Here is a 22629-nt window from a genome sequence, read left to right as displayed (position 1 = left end):
CAAAACAATCCTCCCATTATGTGTTGAGCAGCTCCACACCCACACTGATCTCCCCTACAGATGCCAGGATTTCAATAGTGGTGACTTCATCCTTTTTACACATTCCTTTCAAAGTAGGATGAAAGCTTTGAGAGGTGAAAATGTTAGAATACATTGCATTTTGTGTTTGTAAGTTATAAGCTGAAAACTGTCATGAGATACATTTACCTTTATAAGGGAAGGGAAAAAGTATATAAAACTACATAAATCCTTTCCTGAGGGGATGTCTTTCAGACATTAGGTATTAGCCCTTTGTCAAACTTAAAAATCTCAGTCTTTTATCTCACCTTTCCTTAGAAGAATATTAATTAGTAGAGACCATTTTGAATCAACTAGCATCTACATTCACTATTTACATGATCTCAGGCAAATCAAACTGCAAGTTTCCCTATTTCTATTTGTAAAATAAAGAGGGAAATCATAGGGTTATTTTAAAGAGAAAAGAACTGCATAGTACTGATACAGACAGGAGACAGGGAAATACTGGGTAGAAGAGGGCAGTCCTCGGTGAGGGCCACACCCTTAGGCCTGGGTACTGTGGCCCAAAGTGAGAACATGCATTCCTGTTTCCCACTCAAATGCTGCTTTTTGGCCCTCCCTGCCTCCCATCTTGTACCCATAAAAAACCCCAAGCTCCACTAGCAGAGTGATGGCAGAGGGGCAGCAGGGCAGCAGAGTGGAACAGCAGAGGCTAGAAGAGAAGCAGCAGTTGTCAAAGAGAAGCAGTTTGACTTCAGAGGGACGGCTTGAAGGTGGGACTTCAGAACGACGGCTTGACGGTAGGACCTCAGAGAAGAGTTCAGCAGGGGACAGCCAAACTCCAGGGGAAGACCACCTTTCCACTCCATCCCCTTTCCAGCACCCCATCCCACTGAAAGCCACTTCCACTCCTCAGTAAAATCCTCCACATTCACCACCCTTCAATTAACTGATGCAGCCTGATTCCTCCTGGACACCAAACAAGAACTCTGGTACCAAGAGGGCTGGTGCAAAAGGTTGCCATCCTACTCTCCACTGAGTTATTAAACACTCAAGCTGTTTGTAGACAGCAAAGGTAAAAGAGCACAATGTAATACACGTCCTCTGGAGCTTCAGGGGTCATGGATACCCCGCTAGATGCTGCCATGGAGCCGCATGAAGTTCTATTCCTGCCATCGCGCCCAGAAGGACTTGTCCTGGCCCCTGTACATGCTCACCTGCATGATCCCTGTCCCATGAGAGGTGGAGAGCTGTGGGCTGAGTAAATGAGACAACCCCTTAGCCAGTCCTACGAAGGGGCCAGGGGAACTCCCATTTCAGTACTACCCCTGACACTCCATAATCAGTGTTGTGGCTGTTTTTTATTTTATTTTATTTTATTTTATTTTATTTTATTTTTGAGACGGAGTCTCACTCTGTCGCCCAGGCTGGAGTGCGGTGGCGCGATCTCGGCTCACTGCAACCTCCGCCTCCTGGGTTCACGCCATTCTCCTGCCTCAGCCTCCAAATAGCTTGGACTACAGATGCCCGCCACTACGCCCAGCTAATTTTTTGTATTTTTAGTAGAGACGGGTTTCACCGTGTTAGCCAGGATGGTCTCGATCTCCTGACCTCGTGACCCACCCACCTCGGATCCCAAATTGCTGGGATTACAGTCGTGAGCCACCGTGCCCAGCCTATTGTGGCTGTTTCTAAGAGAAAGCATTCTCTTAAGTTTGTGTGGCATAACAGGTTTTTAAGCTTTTAATTCTTTTTAACCAAATTTAGAAGCCAGGGAAGGCTTAGCAGGAACGATATCTCCTTTCAAGGTGAGCCAAGATTCTCTGAGTAAAATAACAGGACACCCACAGTTCAGTTTTAGAAGTTCTACATTAGCTCCTCATTAAAAATAAATAAAAAGCCTAATTTATCTCCAAAAAAGAAGATATTACAATTAAGAAATTTTTGAGGAACAGTGATTTTCTTACTTTTGAATATATGAATACTTCTTAGTTTTATTATATGAAGGAAATCCCTAACTTCATCAAACCTAATTTTTTAAAAATTCCAAATTTGCTATGTCTGTCTATATTTATAGACGAATTAGATACTTGAAATTAAAAGAGAAATTTAAGTGCTCTTTAAAAATTATAAATGGCCAGGAGAGCATACAAAAAATAAAGGGGAGAAAGATTCTGGAAACCTAGAAATATGATTTTAGTCTTTGAATCTCTGCAGACCCTTCATAAAAACAGAAAAAGCAAGGAGGATATCAAAGCCAAAAACCTATAGACATTATCTACTATAAAACCAATATTTGGGAGGCTGAGGCATGAGAATCATTTGAACCTGGGAGGTGTAGGTTGTGGTGAGCTGAGATCACGCTACTGCACTCCAGCCTGGGCAACTGAGTGAGACAGTGTCTAAAAAAAAATAATATTAGTGGGTAGGGATAAATTGGTAGCACATATAAAGACACACACAGTTTAAGAAACTGTAGGAAAAAATGGGAGTAAACCAAGAAAGACAGAAAACAACAAAATCACCATCAGATACTTTCTGGATACCTTAGCAGGCCATTCCATTCTGAGAATAGCAACAGAAACTAGGAGAAACCTTTGTAGGCTTTAATTCAAAGTTGATAACAAGGAAGCCACATGAACATTCTCTGCTAGGGATAACTCGGGGTCTGGGTCCAAAGCACATTCAAAACCAATAAACAGAAGCACCGTAGTATGTTAAAGCACCAGCCTGAGAAGTCTAGATGGACCAAGGGAGGGGAACTAGGAATAAAGAAAAGAGAAAGTGCAGGCAAAGGAGGGCCACGGAGGTGTTATTTTGACTCATCCCTTCCTCCTAAAACTAGATAAAACTCTTTTACTTAAAAAGGAACAATAGGGCTAGGTGCAGTGGCCATGCCTGTATTTCCGCCCTTTGGGAGGCCAGTGTGAGAGGATCACTTGAGGCCAGGAGTTTGAGACCAGCCTGGGCAACATGTGGAGACTCCTGTCTCTACAAAAACGAAAAAAAAAAATTAGCTGGGCATTGCACTGTGTGCCTGTGGTCCCAGCTACTTAGGAAGATGTGATGGGAGGATCGCCTGAGCCCAGGAGGCCAAGGCCAAGGCTACAATAAGCCATGATAGTACCAGTACTCTGTCACCCAACCTGGGTGACAGAGCAAGATCCTTTCGGAAAGAAAAAAAAAAAAAAAAAAAATATATATATATATATATATATATGAATGACAGAAAGAAAGAATAAAAAAAGACTAAAGAGCAAAATAATGTACCTACAGAAACACATGCACGTCAGAAAGACCCAGTCATAAAATAAATGAAGACTGTAACCCCATATTTAATAAGCTAAAAGAAATTAAGAAAATGACAGAACTATAAAAGTCAGACTTGGAATAACTTAGAAACAAGGTGATGAGAAGAGAAAAAATTTAAAAAATATTTCAGAAATGAAGACTAAATTAGAAAAAACACAAAAGGTAATGACTGAACAGAAATAAAAGATGAGAAGTAAGAAAATTAAGGAGAAATTAAGAGATTAGAAAAACTCAAGAGAATGTAATAGCTGTGGATGGCCAAAGAACATGTAAGCTTCATCCAACAGGAATCTCTGAAGAAAACTGAAGTAACCAAACAGAAAAAACTAAAGACATAATGTCAAATAAAAAGATTTGAAACTACACAGAAGAATCCACTATGTACCTAGCAATATCAGCCAAAATGACTATAATTAAGAAAACCGTAGTAAAACAAATGGACTTTAAAGGAAAAGAATTATTTGAGCATCCAGGCAAATAGACTAAATCACTTACAAGACAAAGAAAGTCAGATTTTCATCACACTTGACCAAAATACTTTATGACAAAAGAAAATAGATTGGCATATCGAAGATACTCAACAAAAAATTACTGAATTAAGATTGCTTTTAATCTAGCCAAAACCACCTTGAAGATTTTGAGCAAAAGAATAATTTTATTCACATGGAAGAACTTGGGAATACTGTGCCCATGAGCCCTCACTAGAGCATCTATTGGAGGATTAGTTCCAGAAAACCAAAATGATTTTTAAGATATCAACATATGGATTTGTAGTGGCTATTACATATATACTTACTTATATGACTAAGAATAAACAATTGTTTGAGGGAGATAGTAGGTAATGACATGAATGTAAGAATGTATACAGTAAGAAAGTTCACTGTCATCTTTCAGCTATAAAGTTTAAGTTAAAGCATACTAATTCAAATTAGACTCTTTAGAAAGGAGGAGGTAGAAGATACTGGTTAATTTGTTAATTTTAACAACTCATGTATCCAGTACAGCTCTGAAGTATGGGAACTAACAGTCTGTACTATCTAATACTGTCACACCACTCTGCCAACTTATCATTGAAAGTTTAATTATAGTTCAAATCCATTGAAAATGTACTGCATGCCAGATGCTTCTCTAAGCACTTTAAATATATTCATTTTATTCAACTCACCCAGCAACTTTAGAGCACAGATGTTATTAACAGTTTCAACTTACAGATAAGGAAATTAGGAAACAGAGCTGACATCCAAAGTGCAAGCAGTCTGATATCAGAGCCTATTCTCTTTCCAACTGTGCTATCATGATAAAATTACACAGCTAATGGGCAGGGTGGAGGCTGAGGCAGGAGAATCACTTGAACCCAGAAGGTGGAGGTTGCAGTGAGCTGAGATTGCACCACTATACTCCAGCCTGGCAACAGAGTGAGACTCCATCTCAAAAAAAAAAAAAAAAAAAAAATTGCACAGCTGAAATCAACTTTTACCCTCTACTTTTGATGAGAATTATGTACGTTGTCAAAAGGTCATCAAATATTGAACATAAACTCGGATTAGAAGTTATATATTTTAATGAAAACAGGGAAATTAATTAAAATGTATAAAAATAAGTGTGGCAAACAAAATACTTGAAAGTTGTCATAAAAATGATTAATGGCAGTGCTCAGTGGTAAAATTATAAAGAGTTCCTATAGACACCCTCACACTTACTGCATCTTCTATTTGCCTAGCCCTAATATTAAATATGAGTTTAACTAGGAAGTTGGTCACTTCACATTTACTCGCTTTTCCAATATCATGATTATTTCACCTTTTGTCATCATGTCTCTTATTTCCCCCTCCCTCTTCATAATCTCTCTAATCTTCATAGAGTCTACAAACTTTACTAAGCATCTAGCATGTGCTGACCACTATGCCTCTTAAGACAAGTCTCAGCCTTACGCTGGGGAATGCAGGCATCAGGCAGGACTTCCTAAAGGTCATCACACATGGACACTGGAAAAAAATCCACAAAAGGAATGAAAAGGGGGATGGAGTATGTTTCAGATCCTAAGTGCTGGCAGACCAAAGGATCTCATTGAGGCAAAATAATAAGAACATTACGATTAAGGGATTTTTATGATTTTTTTTCAAAAAAGATATCTTTATACTATAAAATTTTTGGCAATCAAAGTTTATCAAACTCAGTCTTTGAATACTTACATTTAATTCACTTTTCAGCACTTCTTCAAGAAGATGACCTACATGTTTGTTATCTTCTTTTGTATCCATAACTACACAAATCTCCTGGGAAATTCTCTCTGAAATTAAAAAAAAAGTTTTAAGTTTCAAACAAAACACGTAACAAGGACCTAGGATGCTGAAACATAAACTTACCTGATGTTCTTAGCTGTTGATTAAGAATAGGGAGGTTTTGATTTCAGGCCAAGTGGAGTAATCTGTGTACACACTGAGATGGCCTTGATTCAGTTTACTACCCAAGTCCATAAATCTATCCATTGAACTCTTTGTGGGTGAAGAACCAGCCATTGTGCAACTAACAGAAATAAGATATTTTAGGATGCATTTGGAAGGGAGTAGAGGTGACAACCATTTGAAGTTCAAGAATTCAATCTTTCCATGTTTATAAGGAGTCTCCCAGAACCTAATAGATTTCCACTTCTCAAAGAGATTCACTCTTTAGGCCATAGGTTATCTCCTGTGCACAGATTCAATGTGCCATCCAGTGCCTTGGTTAAGTACATCGTGTTCCTTGACATTCCTCTAGATTTTCAATTCAGTACAATTAAGTTCCTGTTTTGACTATTGCACTAACAAGTAAAAACAACTGAAAGAATTTTCTTCACATCTGAAAGGCCTGAGATGGTCTGATTTAAAATTTATAAACTATGTGACACAGTGATAGTCACCTCTGGAAACCCTGGATGCATTCTTCCAAAAGATATGAAGTCCTCCTCTACAGCAGGCAAATCAGAAGTTACCCTGATTCAAGGTAACTTGACCTCTTGTTTTCATGATACAAAGTTCAACCATGAGCTGAAATCTGAGTAGAATTTTTCTTAATCCACATCTTTCTGTCTTATAATTAACAGCAGTTCTTCAAAGTTTCAGGCATCCTATATGGAAATTGCCTATATAGCTGCCAGTTAAAGAGCCATTACATAGCATTATATCATGGATAAAGAAAACAAAGCCTAATTTTAAGATAGGATTCCTGAATCAAAAGTATGTTTGATTAACTTTTGACCCAACTGCTTCTTACCTGAGCAACTCTGTAAAATACGGTCCATATAAATCACTGATGTAGCAATAGCTAATAATTATTTCAAGCAAAGCTAGGGAGAATAGGTTATTGAAAATAATACCACCAGTTAATAGCACTGCTATTACTACCTCCTACTTAACAAGAATATTATGTATTCCAGGAGCTATATGCTATATATGAATACTAATCCTCATGATGACCGTACAAGATTAGTATCATTCTGAATCTACGTAACAGATTCAGGAAGCTTGAATTCAGAGAAGTAATTTGCCCAAGACCACAGGGACATGAGTAGTAGAAAAAGGATTCAAATCCAAAAAAATAAATCTGTAATTCTAAGTTACATGATGCTAATAAAATTCAACATAATTAAAACACAAATGAATGTTTTAGACAGTAAATGCTACAGAACATCATTGTGGCTGGAGAGAAACTGGAGACAAGATCAGATAACTCTATAATACAATGAGCTAGGAGCTCACTCTTGAAAGGGGAATAGATTTTGCTTAGGAGAGGAGAAAGGAGCTTTGCAAACAATCAGAAATAAGAAAGAAACAAGATTTTAATGTGTATTGAGGTAGGTAGTCACATAAACACAGTGTGACCAACAACCAAGAGAATTACTTGAAAGCTATATTAGTTTGTTTTCACACTCCTGATAAAGATATACCACAGACTGGGCAATTTACAAAAGAAAGAAGTTTATTGGACTTACAGTTCCATGTGGCTGGGGAGGTCTCACAATCATGGCAGAAGGTGAAAGGCACATCTCACATGACAGCAGACAAGAGAAGAGAGCTTGTGCAGGGAAACTCCCCTTTTTAAAACTACCAGATCTCTTGAGACTTACTATCATGAGAATAGCATGGGAAAGACCTGCCTCCATGATTCAATTACCTCCCACCGGGTCCCTCCCACAACACATGAGAATTCAAGATGAGATTTGGGTGGGGACACAGCCAAACCATATCAAAAGCCATAAAATGATTTAGTAGTGAGTTCTAAAGTGGGATACTTAGTGAGATCAAATCAAAGGGATCCCTTGCTGTCTTGGAAACTAGAGTGTCCTAGGGCTTTCATTTAGAAGTTAACTCATAAAAGCAGTGGCTTTTGAAAACAAAGTTAACCCAAACTTATACATCATGAAATTACATGTTTAGAGAAATCTGGGCTTTGTAATGTCTTAGGCTAAAGCCCCAACAGTTTTATTTCTGAAAGCTCCTCATGAAAACATTAGGACAACCAAGAAATTTAATGTACAAAGTAATCTGCAAATGCAACAATTAATGTGATGGTGCCACATTTATATAAATTTGTAAAATAATGCATAACATTAAGAATAATTTTTTAATACAAAACAGCATATGTAGGTTTTCCTTGCCTTGTTTCATCACATATCCCTCTTTATAAAATTCTAAGCTCTACCCAACATGTGTACAGTAATAAAACTGATATATTACCACCAACTTACAAAAATGAAATATTTTTAAAAAATGAATTCAAAATCTATTTGCTGGCCAGTCACAGTTGCTCATGCCTGTAATCCCAGCACTTTGGGAGGCCAATGTGGAACATCACTTGAGGTCAGGAATTCAAGACCAGCCTGGGCAACATGGTGAAACCCCATCTCTACTAAAAATACAAAAATTAGCCGGACATGATGGTGCACTCCTGTAGTCCCAGCTACTCAGGAGGCTGAAGCAGGAGAATCGCTTGAACTCGGGAGGCAGAGGTTGCAGTGAGTCAAGATCACGCCACTACACTCCAGCCTGAGTGACAGAGTGAGACTCTGTTTCAAGGGAAAAAAAAAATCTATTTGGCATTTATCCTATGCCATGTTTCAGTTACCCTAAATAGAAAACATTTGTTGTTTAGGAGTCTTTCATTGCCACATAAATTTTTACCATCATTTCCACAAAAACATCTGTTGAGTTTGGTATAGAAATGACATCTTTAAAATAACAAGCCTTCCAAATGAACATGATTTGTCCCCCATGTCCTGAAATCTTTGTTTCAATAGTGCTTTGTAGTTTCCAGTGCAGACCCCTTTCATCTTTTGTTAGATTTATTCTTAATTGTTTGTTGATACCACTATAAACTGATTTTTAATTTCCTATTTGTTGTTATGTACAAAAATACATTTTGACACAGACCTTGTATAGTCAGTAACCTTGCTACATTTACTTATAAACTGATGTTTTATAGATTTTAAATTCTCGGTATATACAAACATGCTGATGAGTGATAAAGTTTTATTTCTTTCCGATCTATAATTTTATCTGATAATGAAAAATTTCAAATACTGGCTCTATACTCATGAAAAAAGTTAGCCTGTAATTCTACTTACTTATAAGGCTCTGTCATATTGCCATTAAACAATTATACTATTCTCACATGAGTTGGTAAGTGTTTTTCCTACTCTCTAGAAAGTGTGCAAGATTGGTGTCATGTCTTCTTTTGAGTGGTTTTGTAGAATTCACTGGTAAAAGCCAACTGCTTCTTTGTGGGAGAGCTTTTAATAAAAATTCAGTATCTTAAATGGATGAATGATTATTCACATTCTCTGTTTTCTGTCTCAGGTTAGTAAGGTGTATTTCCCCAAGAATGTGTTCATTTCATCTAAATTCTTATTAACAGTAGCATAACGTTGTTCATAACATCTTAATGTCTGTACAATTGTATTGATTCTTTTTCATTTCTGATACTGATTACTTGAGCATTCAATATTTTTCATGATCACTCTTGCCAAGGTCTTACCAATTTTATTACTATCATCCGAGGAAATCATGATTGATTCTGTCTTATATGTTTGTTTTCTAGTTTATGAGTTCTTAACATTTTCTTCAGTATTTTCTTCCTTCCACTATATTTTGAGTTTTGTTTGCTGCTTCTCTTTTTAAAAATGTTTAAGTTGCTGACTCTCTTCCTTTTTTCTACTATTTACATTTAAGGCTCTAAATTTTCCTCTAATAACAGTTTTAGCTGTACCTCAAACATTGTGATATTTTCACTCAATTTAAATGACTTCACGTTTAGTTTAAAATATTTCATTTCTTTTCACTTGCTTTCATTTAGAATCATATTATTAGAAACATCTAATTTCTATTGTGGTTTCTTATTTCATCTATGGATTATGTAGAATTTTATTGTTTTTATTAGAATGCTGTGTAACAAATTACTATAAATTTGGTGGTTTAAACACCACCCCATTAAGTAGTTCACAATGCTACAGGTCAAGAGATGGAGAAGGAGAAGGAGAAGAAAGGGTGACGGAAAAGGTGAGAAGGGAGTACATGCACAGAAATGATAAAGTAAATGAGGCAAAATGTAAACAAGGTAGGTAAAAGACAGGGAAGCTATTTGTGTTATTCCTGTATCTTTTAAGTTTGAAAGTTATTAAAATAAACAAGCACCCTCTCCTAAAAACAAAAATTAAGAAAAAATATATGAAGCTATATTAATAGGAGACTTTAAAGTTCACCTCTCTTAAATGAGCAAAACATAAGGATGTAGATTCAAGGTAAAGTAACATCATAAGAAATATGGTGGATCTGTTATTGTATTGGTTTCTATATTGTCAGCTAATCTCAGCTACTTGCATTCCACGGTGGTCTGCATCTGAGAGGCCAATTTCTTACAATGTCTATGGACCCAATCAATATGTCCTTTGCTACTACTGATAAATTCTCAATCTGTCTACATTCAAAGATTAGACCACACACAAAATCATCATCAATTTCTAACTTGATGGTTATCAACTGGTTGCACATCAGAATCAACATAAATAGCTTGTTTTCCTTTCATATTTTCAAATACATATGCCTAGTGCACATCAAACAAGGTACTAGCCTATATTTTTGTCCAAAAGTTATTCTGATATATAGCCAGATTAAAAACTTCTGCTTAGCTATTGCACTGATTTTTTATGATGTAGGGATTATAAAAGGATCTATCATATATAGAACCTTTATAAATATGGTTTCATATATATGATACAACATTTATATTTTATATATGTATAAATAGGATCTACTGATCTACCATATATATATATAAATGATACTATCTATAGAGATCTACCTATTCATACCTATATAGTATCGTATATTTTATGTGTTATGAAAGTTTTATATGAAAGTTATTTAATAACTTCCCAACTTAAAAGATACAAGAACACAAATAGCTTCCCTTTTATCTGCCTAGATTCAGTAATATATCATATATATCAGATATGATATATATGACACTATATAGATGATACTGTATCTATGGGTATAGATAGGTAGATCTATATATATATATATATAAATGATACTATCTATGTGTATATATGTATCTCTATATATACTATATATGTGTGTGTGTGTGTTTATATATAGTAGGATACATACATATCCCACTATAGCTTATTACCTAAAATGTAATAACTTTGGGGGTAATTTTCCAGTTTTCTTTAATCTGCTGTGTGGCAATTGGAAGATGGTGAGTTTAGTGAGATAGAGCTGTGTTCAGTCACCCATTGCACAGAGACTTTGATATTTCTGACATAAAACTATTTTAAAAACCTAAACCCACACAAACACTACTCTTATCTGCACGTCTCACTGGGTTTTACAATTAAGCAATCTCTAACCTTTATAAAGGTGATATTAAATAAGGTAACATATTTAATAACTACAGATATAGGAGACTTGATAGGCATTCAATAATATTTGTTAAATTGAGGGAAATACAATTTTTAAAATTTTATACAATTTCAATTCTATATTGGAACAGATGCAAAAGTAGCATATTGATACTTTGGCAGCATTTTGCATGTCTGAAATGAGAAGAGACCAAAGAATTATTTCTATGCAGAGTCAAATTTTCTTTTATTTTTTAAAAGATTATTAGGAAGCACACATCTGTAAAAGGGCAAATCAAGGGCGAGGAGATGGACTTGAAAAGTATTTTCATTTATTGATGCCTTCAGTGTGTTAGGCATTGTCCACTCAAAATTGAGTAAGAAGTGACCTCTGCTATTAGTGAATTTTCCAACTAGTACAATGATTTTAAGATTCATCCCTCAGTATAATAAAATATTGTCATTTTAAAAATAGACATATGTAAGAGGAAGGCAGGAGATGTGTGTAAAAGATTACACTTGGAGATTTTAATAAGGATTAGATATGTGTAAAATTATTTCTAGTGCCTGGTACAAGAAAACACCTAATAGATGACAGAATTATTGCTGTTATGGACACATACATTCAATAAGAACATAAATTGAAATAACTTTGTCCACTCAAAATATGATCAGTTTCTGACTTCAAATTAATCTCTTTTTTATGGTCTTAATATTTCAGGGTTTGGTAAACAATCCATATCAACTGCATCCCACTAAGGCTTTGTTTCAAATTTCACCAAACATGCCATAATCATATGTGACAATGGAATATACATTTTGAGTAATACACCTATGTTTGCATCTCTAATTTGCTTTAAAACAGATGCCCACTCATTCTCATTGTTTACACCTTAGTTTGTCCACTAGGATCTAGGCTGAAGCATTTTATGCAATTGCTACTGATAATTTCAAAAGCATGCTGCACTGACAATCTTAATTGTGGATGTCAATTAAGATTGTCTCAAAAAAAACAGTAAAGACTGTACTTGTACCATGTGTTTGGAAGTTCAGAATAGAAAAAAAAAATAACTATAGGAGCAGGGCTCCAATAAATTAATTGAACCTCCTCAATCCCAGAGTTATTCTAGGATCCCCAAACTAAATGAGAGGAGAAAAGGCACACAAAATATTTAAAATTAATTTTTTCACGAAGCACAAAATTCTTTCCAAACATATGATTAATACTGATCATTTTCTCAAAGAAAACAAAGCACATAACAACTACCTTGAGGTTAATGAAATCAAAACAAAAATAGAAGCCTTCAGAATTCTTAATCTTCTGTTCTATTAATAAAGCACTTCCTAGAAAATTTCAGAGGTTGAAGTAAAAATATTGAGGGGAACCACAAAATCATTTTACATCCCAAAATTGTACAAATACAAAAATCTAGTCTTTGGTCTCTCCCTGAAAATAGACTGGGAATAAATTATAAAATATTTAGATTTAACATTAAATGATACATGACCTGTCAACTTGACTGATATTAGACTGATATTAGCCTCTGTTTTAGTTTTTACATTATCCTATTTTTTAAGTAGCTTCTAAAAAATTCCTAAAAGGCCAGTGGCTGATGGCAAAATGTTGATGTCATAACAAGTAAGGTCCCCCCAAAATAATTTCAACATATACTCTGATTTATAATGAATAACTCTTTGTCTACAGCATTTAAAGGTCACACACCTTGATGTGATTTAACAGAGAGAAAATTCACACCAGAATATGAGAAAGTCTATAGACTTATATTGAAAACTGTAAGCATTAGTTAAGAAGCCCAAATTTTTCCGTTAATACCTCAGCCCATGTTGGAGAACCTCTAAATGGTAAAGGTATGTATATAATTGTCAATTAAAATTATGTTGGCCAGGCATGGTAGCTCACGACTGTAATCCCAGCACTTTGGGAAGCTGAGGCAGGTGGATCACCTGAGGTCAGGAGTTCAAGACCAGCCTGGCTAAGGTGAAACCCCGTTTCTACTAAACATACAAAAAATTAGCTGGGAATGGTGGCGCATGCCTGTAATCCCATCTACTTGGGTGGCTGAGCAGGAGAATCGCTTGAACCTGGGAGGCAGAGATTGCAGTGGGCCAAGATTGCACCACTGCACTCCAGATTAAGAAAGAGGAAAAATCACTCACAAAAAAAAAAAAAAAAATATATATATATATATATATATATACACACACATATATATATTTGCCAAAAAGAAACAATGTACAACTTAATTTTCCTGGCTCTGATTGTTAATTTGTGTATCAACTTGACTGGACCACAGGGTGCCCAGATATTTGGTCAAATATTAAGTGTTTCTGAGAAGGTGTTTTGGGATGAGATTAATATTTTAACTAGGTAGAATGAATAAAGCAGATGGCCCTTCACAGTATAGTAAGCCTCATCCAATCAAATGAAAGCCTGAGACATTTTGGACTTACCAGCCTCCATAAGTTCGTGAGCCAAATGTTTATCTGTATCCATATCTATATCTCCTCTTTGATGTTTGTCTGTTGAACTTACACTGGCAAATGTCTAAGCATTCTTCACCAGATAACAAATAATTCCCAGGTTCTCATCATAGGATTCCTACCTCTTCTCATCCTATACAAAGCAATCAACTTATACCTTGCTCAATCAACCAATGCTTCCTACCAATTTCCTGAACGCATCTAAAAAATAAAATACATGTTCCCCTGCCTGTAGTGTGATCTAATTCTCCAACAAGGTCCACCTCAAGTACCATCCGTTTTAATAACTATAGCCTGTGTTTTAGATGTATTTTGGTGTGTATGTGGGTTGTCTAGGAGAAGGAATGCACAGGCAACAATCACCAAGGAGACTTTCAAAACTACAAAAATTCCTATTTCTAATACATAAAAGTATCTCTCTCAAACATATATCAACGCAAACCCAGCATTCTCATTCTACTCAGGTAGAAATCACTGCATTATTGAATCTGAGTATTCCTGAGGAAAGGCTTTTCAGTATAGGGTTTCAGAAAAAAAAAAGAAATCTATATGTAATACAACCCTTATAAGTTTATTCAGAGCTGATATCCATGCATTATGCACCAAAAGAGCCATAGCAGTTCCTTATAGCCAATAATCATTTCAATAGTCAGCAGATGCATTATGATTATTTAGTGCTCATGTCGTACTATATATTTTTAATACTACCTTTGCTTTTTATTGTGGTAGATACTTTCATATATTTTACCTAATGATTACAATAAAGCAGTATGAATTATTTTCCCTATTTTATAGATCAATAAAAGGTGTCTATAAAGCAAATAAATTGCCCAAGTTCACAGGCATAAAATTGTCAACTTTAAGATTTCTAGCTGATATCTATGTGAAGTTAGCATCCTGAAAGATTTTTTTCCTCTAACACTGTTTTGTGTTTTGATTTTACTTTGATTATAGTTTCTACATTACAGTATATTTTTTGTCCTTCTCTTCCACAAGATCACAAACTCCTGAACTCCAGCTTATGATTTCTCAGTATCATCCCAAGCTTTGGAACACAGTACCAAGAAGAAGATACTCAAGACTTATTTTCCAGGCTCTGTACTAGGATCATGAGTAACACACATTGTTATGGACTGAACTGTGTTTCCCCCAAAATTAGCAAGTTGGAATCCTACCCACCAGTATACCTCAGAACATAACTTTATTTGGAGATATGGTCTTTAGGGAGATGATTAAACTAAGATGAGGTCATTAGGGTGGGCCCTTATAGGAAAAAGAAATATTGGCTGGGCACGGTGGCATTTGGTGGCTCACACCTGTAATCCTAGCACTTCGGAAGGCCAAAGCAAATGGATTGCTTGACGTCAGAAGTTCAAGACCAGCCTGACCAATATGGCAAAACCCTGTATCTACTAAAAATACAGAAATTAGCTGAGCATGGTGGTGTGTGCCTGTAATTCCAGCTACTTGAGAGACTGAGGCATGAGAATCACTTGAACCTGGGAAGCAGAGGTTGCAGTGAGCCAAGATTGTACCACTATACTCCAGCCTGGGTGAAAAAAAGGAAGGGAGGGAGGGAGGGAGGGAGGGAGGGAGGGAGGGAAAGAAGGAAGGAAGGAAATAAATATGTACACAGACATCTACAGAGCGAAGACTATGTATAGACAAAAGATAAAGAAACCACCTACAAGGCAAGGAGAGAGGCTTTAGAAGAAATGAAACCTACCAAAACCTTGATAAGTTGTGAAAAAATAAATTTTGGTTGTTTAAGCCACCCAGACTTGGTACTTTGTTATGGCAGCACATGCAGACTAATATACACATTTCCTTACATCAATTTGAATAAAAATTGGTATTAAACAAAGACTGTTTAAAAAAGAAGACAGAGGTAGAAAGATCAAGAAATTATCAGTAGATTCTTATTTTAGAGAAATAAAAAATACAACCATTTTTCTTTCAAGCCAGTAACAACTATCAATAAGTCAAGCCAAAATATTTATCTTAAATCTATATATTCTAAAAAAATAAAATAAAATAAAATAAGCCTTAAAAAATATCCTTAAGATAGTGTAATTTCAACTTTATTAGGATGTAACATAACAAGCTGATGACGCAACCCAAAGAACTACAAAAACAAAACCACCAAATTTGTAGAAGGAAAGAAAGATCAGAACTAAACAAAATAAAGACTAAAAACACAATACAGGCTGGGCACAGTGGCTCACGCCTGTAATCCCAGCATTTTGGGAGGCCAAGGTGAGTGGATCACCTGAGGTCAGAAGTTTGAGGCCAGCTTGGCCAACATGGTGAGACCCCCCATCTCTGCTAAAAATACAACAATTAGCCGGGTATGGTGATACATGCCTGTAATCCCAGCTACTCAGGAGGCTGAGGTAGGAAAATTGCTTCAACCGGGGAGGCGGAGGTTACAGCGAGCCGATATCGTACCACTGCACTCCAGTCTGGGTGACAGAGTGAGACTCTGCCTCAAAAAAAAAAAAAAAAAAAAAATCCCCAAAAACAAAAAACAAAAACAAAAAAATACAAAGATCAAAAATAATAATCATCATCAATAAACCACTAAACAAAAAACGAGCCACCAAATAAAATGAGAAACAAACAAGGAGACATTATAACTGATACTACAGAAATACAGAAGATCATGAGAAATTATTATGCACAACTATACGCTGATAAATTGGAACACTTAGACGAAGTTGATAAATTCCAAGACACATACAACCTACCAAGACTGAAAGAGGAGGAAATAGAAAAACTTAACAGACGAATAACTATTAACGAGATTGAATCAGTAATAAAAAGTCTCTCAAGAATGAAAAGCCCAGGATCAGATAGATTCACTGTCGAGCTCTACCAAACATATCAAGAAGAACTGATACTAATCCTCCTCAAACTATTCCAAGAAATTGAAGAGGAGGAAATTCTTCCTAACTCATTCTTTGAGGCAAGCATCACCCTGATACCAAAACCAGACAAGAATACAACATAAAAATACAGTAGAGACACAAAACCCCCCAAGAAAACATTAGCAAACCAAATCTAGCAGCACATCAAAAGATAATACACCACTGTCAAGTGGGATTTATCCCAGGGATGCAAGATGGTTCAACATATGCAAATCCATAAATGTGATACATCACTATCAACAGAATAAAGGCCAAAAACCATATGATCCCCTTAATAGATACAGAAAAAGCATTTGATAAAATTCAGCATTCCTTTTTCACGAAAGCTCTCAACAAATAAGGTATAGAGAGACATACCTCAACACAATAAAAGCTATATGTGATAAACCCACAGCTAGCATTATACTGAATGGAGGAAAGCTGAAAGCCTTTCCTCTAAGAGGACAAGAAGAGGATGCCCACTTTCTCTACTCCTATCCACCACAGTACTGGAAGTCCTAGCCAGAACAATCAGGCAAGAGAAAGAAATAAAAAACATCCAAATTGGCAAAGAAATTACATTGCTGTTCTATCATAGATGACATAATCTTATACTTAGAAAAACATAATGACTCCAACAAAAAAACTCTTAGAACTGATATTTAGTAAGGTTGCAGGAAACAAAATTCAACACACAAAAATCAGTCATATTTTCATATACAAATAACTAGCTGAAAAAGAAATCAGGAAAGCAATCCCTTTTACAATAGCTACAAAAAGTAAAATAAAATACCCAGGAGGCAAAGACCTCTACAACAAAAACTACAAAACACTAATGAAAGAAATTGAAGAGGACATTAAAAAATGGGAAGACATCCATGCTCATGAATCAAAAGAATATTGTTAAAATGACCACACTATATCCAAAGCAATCTGCAGATTCAATGCAATCCCTATCAAAATGCCAATGATACTCTTCACAGAAATAGAAAAAAAAAACCAATCCTGAAATGTGTATGGAACCAGAATAGATCCCAAATAGCCAAAGCAATCCCGAAAAAAAAAGAACAAAGCTAGATGCATTATACTACCTGACTTCAAAATACACCAAAGCTATAGTAACCAAAACAGTACAGCATTAGTTTAAAAACAGACACAGAAGACAATACAATGAAATAGAGAACCAAGAAATACATCCACATATTTACAGTCAACTGATTTTCAACAAAGGTGCCAGGAATATACATGGGGAAAAGGACATACCTTTGACAAACGGGAAAACAGGACGTCCACATGCAGAAGAAAGAAACTAGACTCCTATCTCTCATCATATACAAAAATAAACTCGAAATAGGTTAAAGACATAAATTTAAGATGCAAAACTATGAAAATAACTGGAAGAAAGCAGAGGAAATGCTTCAGGACATTGGTGTCAAAAAAGATTTTACGGCTAAGACTCCAAAAGCACAAACAAGAACAAAAATAGAGAAATAGTACTTACTAAAGGAAAAAGCTTCTGCACAGCAAAGAAAATCAACAGAGTAAGGAAACAATCTGTTGAATAGAAGAAGATATTTGCAAACTTTAATCCAACAAGGTACTAATATTTAGCATATACAAGGAACTTAACAGCAAAAAAAAATCCCATTAATAAGTAGGCAAAGGACACGAATAGGCATTTCTTACAAGATGACACATGAATGGCCAACAGGTATATAAAAAAAAAGTTCAACATCACTAATCCTCAAGAAAATGTAAATCAAAACCACATGAGTTATCAACTCACCCCAGTTACAGGGCTATTATCAAAAAGACAAAAAATAACAAATGCTGCAAGAGGATGCAGAAGAAAGGGAACTCTTATATGCTGCTGGTGGAAAATTTAAATTAGTACAACACCTCTATGAAAAATACTATGGAGATTTCTCAAAAATCTAAAAATATAACTACTATGCTACTCAGTATATCAAAGGAATATCTGTACCCCAATGTTTATTGCAGCACTCTTCATAATAGCCAATATACAAAATCAACCTAAGCATCTATCAATGGATGAATGAAGAAAATGTGGCATACTACACAATGGAATACTATTCAGTCATAAAAATGAATGAAATTCTGTCATTTGCAGTAACATGGATAGAACTGGAAGTCATTATTTTAAGTCATATAGGCTAGGAGGAGAAAGACAAATATTGCATGTTGTCACTCACATAATGAAAGATAAAGAAAATTGATTTCTTAAAGAAGAGAATGATGACTACCAGAAGCTGAGAAGGGTGGTGGAGAAAGAAATAAAGGGAGGTTAGTGGGTACAAACATACAGTTGGATAGAAGAAATAAGTTTTAAGGTTCAATAGCATAATAGGGTAACTATCAGTAGTTAACAATATATCGCGTATTTTACAATAGCTAAAAGAGAGGATGTGAAATGTCCTCAAAATAAAAAAATAAATGTTTGAGATGAATGATATCCTCAATACCCTGATTTGATTACACGTTGTATCAAAATATCAATGTACCCATAAATATGTATAAATACGTACCAATTTTTAAAAATCAGATTTTCCTGGACTTTAATGCAATAGGCACACGCATTATTTTCTCCTTACTTCTGTTTGAGAATATAGATATACATACATTTACTTATTTCCATCTGGAAGTAGAAAATATTCAATTATGCACTTTATGGTAGATGAAACATGGTGGAAATGTACTTGTTACATGCCTCCCTAAACACGCAACGTAATTCTCATTGACAGCTGCTTATCTAACAGAACATTAGCCATCGTGTACCAAAATCAAAGTCATACTGTCTCTCATTTGCATAGTTATATTAATCAATTATGAGTTAACAATACTCTCCAACAGTACTCTAAATCTGATGGCTACAGATACAGAACTTAAAAGTTTTGGCTGCTTCACTGGTCCACAATGTACTACAGAAGACAATATCCTCAAATACCAAAGACAATTAGTATTTATTGAAGCACATACGATATTAATCCAGAACTTCTCAGGAGGTCAGTTGTCCTTTTATGCAGGACTCTTCAATGCTATAGCTATGTAGTATTAGGTCCAAGTGGAGGAAGTAAGAGAAGACACGGAGGCTTTTCCAAGCAAAATATCTTCCTCTTCCTCTACTTCTTTCAGGGAGTTGATGGTAGCACAGAGGGAGGAAGAATTAGAATTCAAGCCATCTCCCCTGAAGGATGCATTAAGGAATGCCTAGCTTGAAATTCTGAATGTCAGAGTTTTGAGTATATCCATCCATCTGCCAGACTCCTTTTAAATTTTCTCAAATTTCAGTCCAGTTTTTAAGTGCAACAGAATTTCTTCAGGTTCAACTCCCTGGTTTAATGTTATTTGCAAACTAAAATATAGCCGCTTTTCATTTGAATACATGATTCAATAAAATGTAGTTATATATAATGTGGTTTCATAAACGTTCAATTCCAGTGTTATTCTAACTAAAATCTCTCATAAGCAAAATGATTTATAATGTATAAATCTCAAAGTTCATATAAGAGGCCAAAACCTAATCAGTAACACACGTATCTTTTAAAACTTCCTCTTACTTTCCTTGAACATTGGATCTCTCGGTATATAGAAAGTATATTGTCCTCTATAGACAGAAAATGGATGTAATCAGGGGTCTTTTAATTTCGCAAAACAGTAATATGTAGCTTTCTAATACACACAGCTTCTGCTTTACCATATGACAGACCCACAACACATTAAGGAGCAAGGAATATGCATATACCTGTATCAATTAATCACCTCTAGTAAGAATGGTATTTGTATTTTACAAGAAACTCAGTAACAATGGAAGAAAGGCAAACAAACACTAAGGTAGATCCTCCTCAAGCAGGTGGGCAAAACATCCAGAAATCTGTCTCCAGTTTTTTTGGAAACATTCAACACCATGCAATTCTTCCATTGAGCCTCATGGTCCACTGTACTGACCTCTTGAGTCAAAGTTAGATGTGCCTTGAGAAATAAGAAACAAATATATCAAATCCAAAAGTAGCCATTTCCAAAAGATGTTTCAAGTTGTAATCCATTCAAAGTGAGAGCAGTGGCTTCCATTATCCTATTGCATTCTTTGAATCAAAAGCCAATCTTAGAGTCTATTTTCTGTCTCACATGAAAGAATTTTAAAGTGATATTAAAGACAATCACCACTATTGAGTCCTGATGTCTCTAAGTTTCATCTGTAAAGGATACTCAAGGTTTGTCTGAACACCTCGCAGTAGGAAGCTATTAGAATAGGAAAAGGACAGGCAGTAAATAAAGGAAGAACAACCAACAAGGCATTACTACAATACAAATGGACAGAGACAACAAAGACTTGCAAGAAAACCATACACGCCCACACTGAAAGGTCAAAGTGGTCTTCTGAAAAGCTAACACAGAAGCTAACTGACCATGTTTCAACTGGAGGACAACGGCACATAGGCAGATTTTTAAAAGACATTTAATATTATCAGATCTTAACCACATTTTTAAGTGAGTCACTGAATATAGGATGAAGTTTCCTACCTTAGAACTAAAAGTAAGGACCAGGCATGTGACATCTTGTCTCCTGCACATGTTTTTACATGTAAGCAGTATTGTCAAGAATATGACTGTTTTCTAACTAAATGACAGCTTTCTTCCCCCTCCTTTCTTGCCTATTAAACTCCCTGCTCCTTAAAACTATGCCACATGTGTCCATGTCGTTTTTTCTAATTCAACTCAAAATGAAAAGCCTGGTGTTCTCCACTCATCAGAGCTGTATCAATACCATACTTTTTATTATTATTATTATTATTATACTTTAAGTTTTAGGGTACATGTGCACAATGTGCAGGTTTGTTACATATGTATCCATGTGCCATGTTGGTGTGCTGCACCCATTAACTCTTCATTTAGCATTAGGTATATCTCCTAATGCTGTTCCTCCCCCCCGCCCCCACTTCCCCCACCCCACAACAGTCCCCAGAGTGTGATGTTCCCCTTCCCATGGCCATGTGTTCTCATTGTTCAATTCCCACCTATGTGTGAGAACATGTGGTGTTTGGTTTTTTGTCCTTGCGATAGTTTAATGAGAATGATGGTTTCCAGTTTCACCCATGTCCCTACAAAGGACATGAACTCATCATTTTTTATGGCTGCATAGTATTCCACGGTGTATATGTGCCACATTTTCTTAATCCAGTCTATTGTTGTTGGACATTTGGGTTGGTTCCAACTCTTTGCTATTGTGAATAGTGCCGCAATAAACATATGTGTGCATGTGTCTTTATAGCAGCATGATTTATAGTCCTTTGGGTATATACCCAGTAATGGGATGGCTGGGTCAAATGGTATTTCTAGTTCTAGATCCCTGAGGAATCGCCACACTGACTTCCACAATGGTTGAACTAGTTTACGGTCCCACCAACAGTGTAAAAGTTTTCCTATTTCTCCACATCTTCTCTAGCACCTGTTGTTTCCTGACTTTTTAATGATGGCCATTCTAACTGGTGTGAGATGGTATCTCATTGTAGTTTTGATAAGCATTTCTCTGATGGCCAGTGATGATGAGCATTTTTGCATGTGTTTTTTGGCTGCATAAATGTCTCCTTTTGAGATGTCTCTGTTCATGTTCTTCACCCACTTTTTGATGGGGTTGTTTGTTTTTTTCTTGTAAATTTGTTTGAGTTCATTGTAGATTCTGGATATTAGCCCTTTGTCAGATGAGTAGGTTGTGAAAATTTTCTCCCATTTTGTAGGTTGCCTGTTCACTCTGATGGTAGTTTCTTTTGCTGTGCAGAAGCTCTTTAGTTTAATTAGATCCCATTTGTCTATTTTGGCTTTTGTTGCCATTGCTTTTGGTGTTTTAGGCATCAAGTACTTGCCCATGCCTATGTCCTGAATGGTATTGCCTAAGTTTTCTTCTAGGGTTTTTATGGTTTTAGGTCTAACATGTAAGTCTTTAATCCATCTTGAATTAATTTTTGTATAAGGTGTAAGGAAGGGATCCAGTTT

The 22629-nt window shown here is 35.7% G+C and overlaps 1 protein-coding gene across 1 annotated transcript in view; it reads right to left on the bottom strand.

Annotated features, from left to right (window-relative positions):
* The window catches only part of CRPPA (CDP-L-ribitol pyrophosphorylase A), a 340764-nt gene that overhangs the window by 194046 nt on the left and 124089 nt on the right, over window positions 1-22629 (bottom strand). Inside the window, exon 6 of the mRNA XM_058446710.1 lies at window positions 5523-5620. Coding sequence (XP_058302693.1) covers window positions 5523-5620 — 98 coding nt within the window. The remainder of the gene's footprint in view (window positions 1-5522; window positions 5621-22629) is intronic.

The sequence above is a fragment of the Hylobates moloch genome, unplaced genomic scaffold (assembly GCF_009828535.3).
Source record: "Hylobates moloch isolate HMO894 unplaced genomic scaffold, HMol_V3 SCAFFOLD_1, whole genome shotgun sequence".
NCBI lineage: Eukaryota > Metazoa > Chordata > Mammalia > Primates > Hylobatidae > Hylobates > Hylobates moloch.
This window is presented reverse-complemented; position numbering and strand designations above follow the sequence as displayed.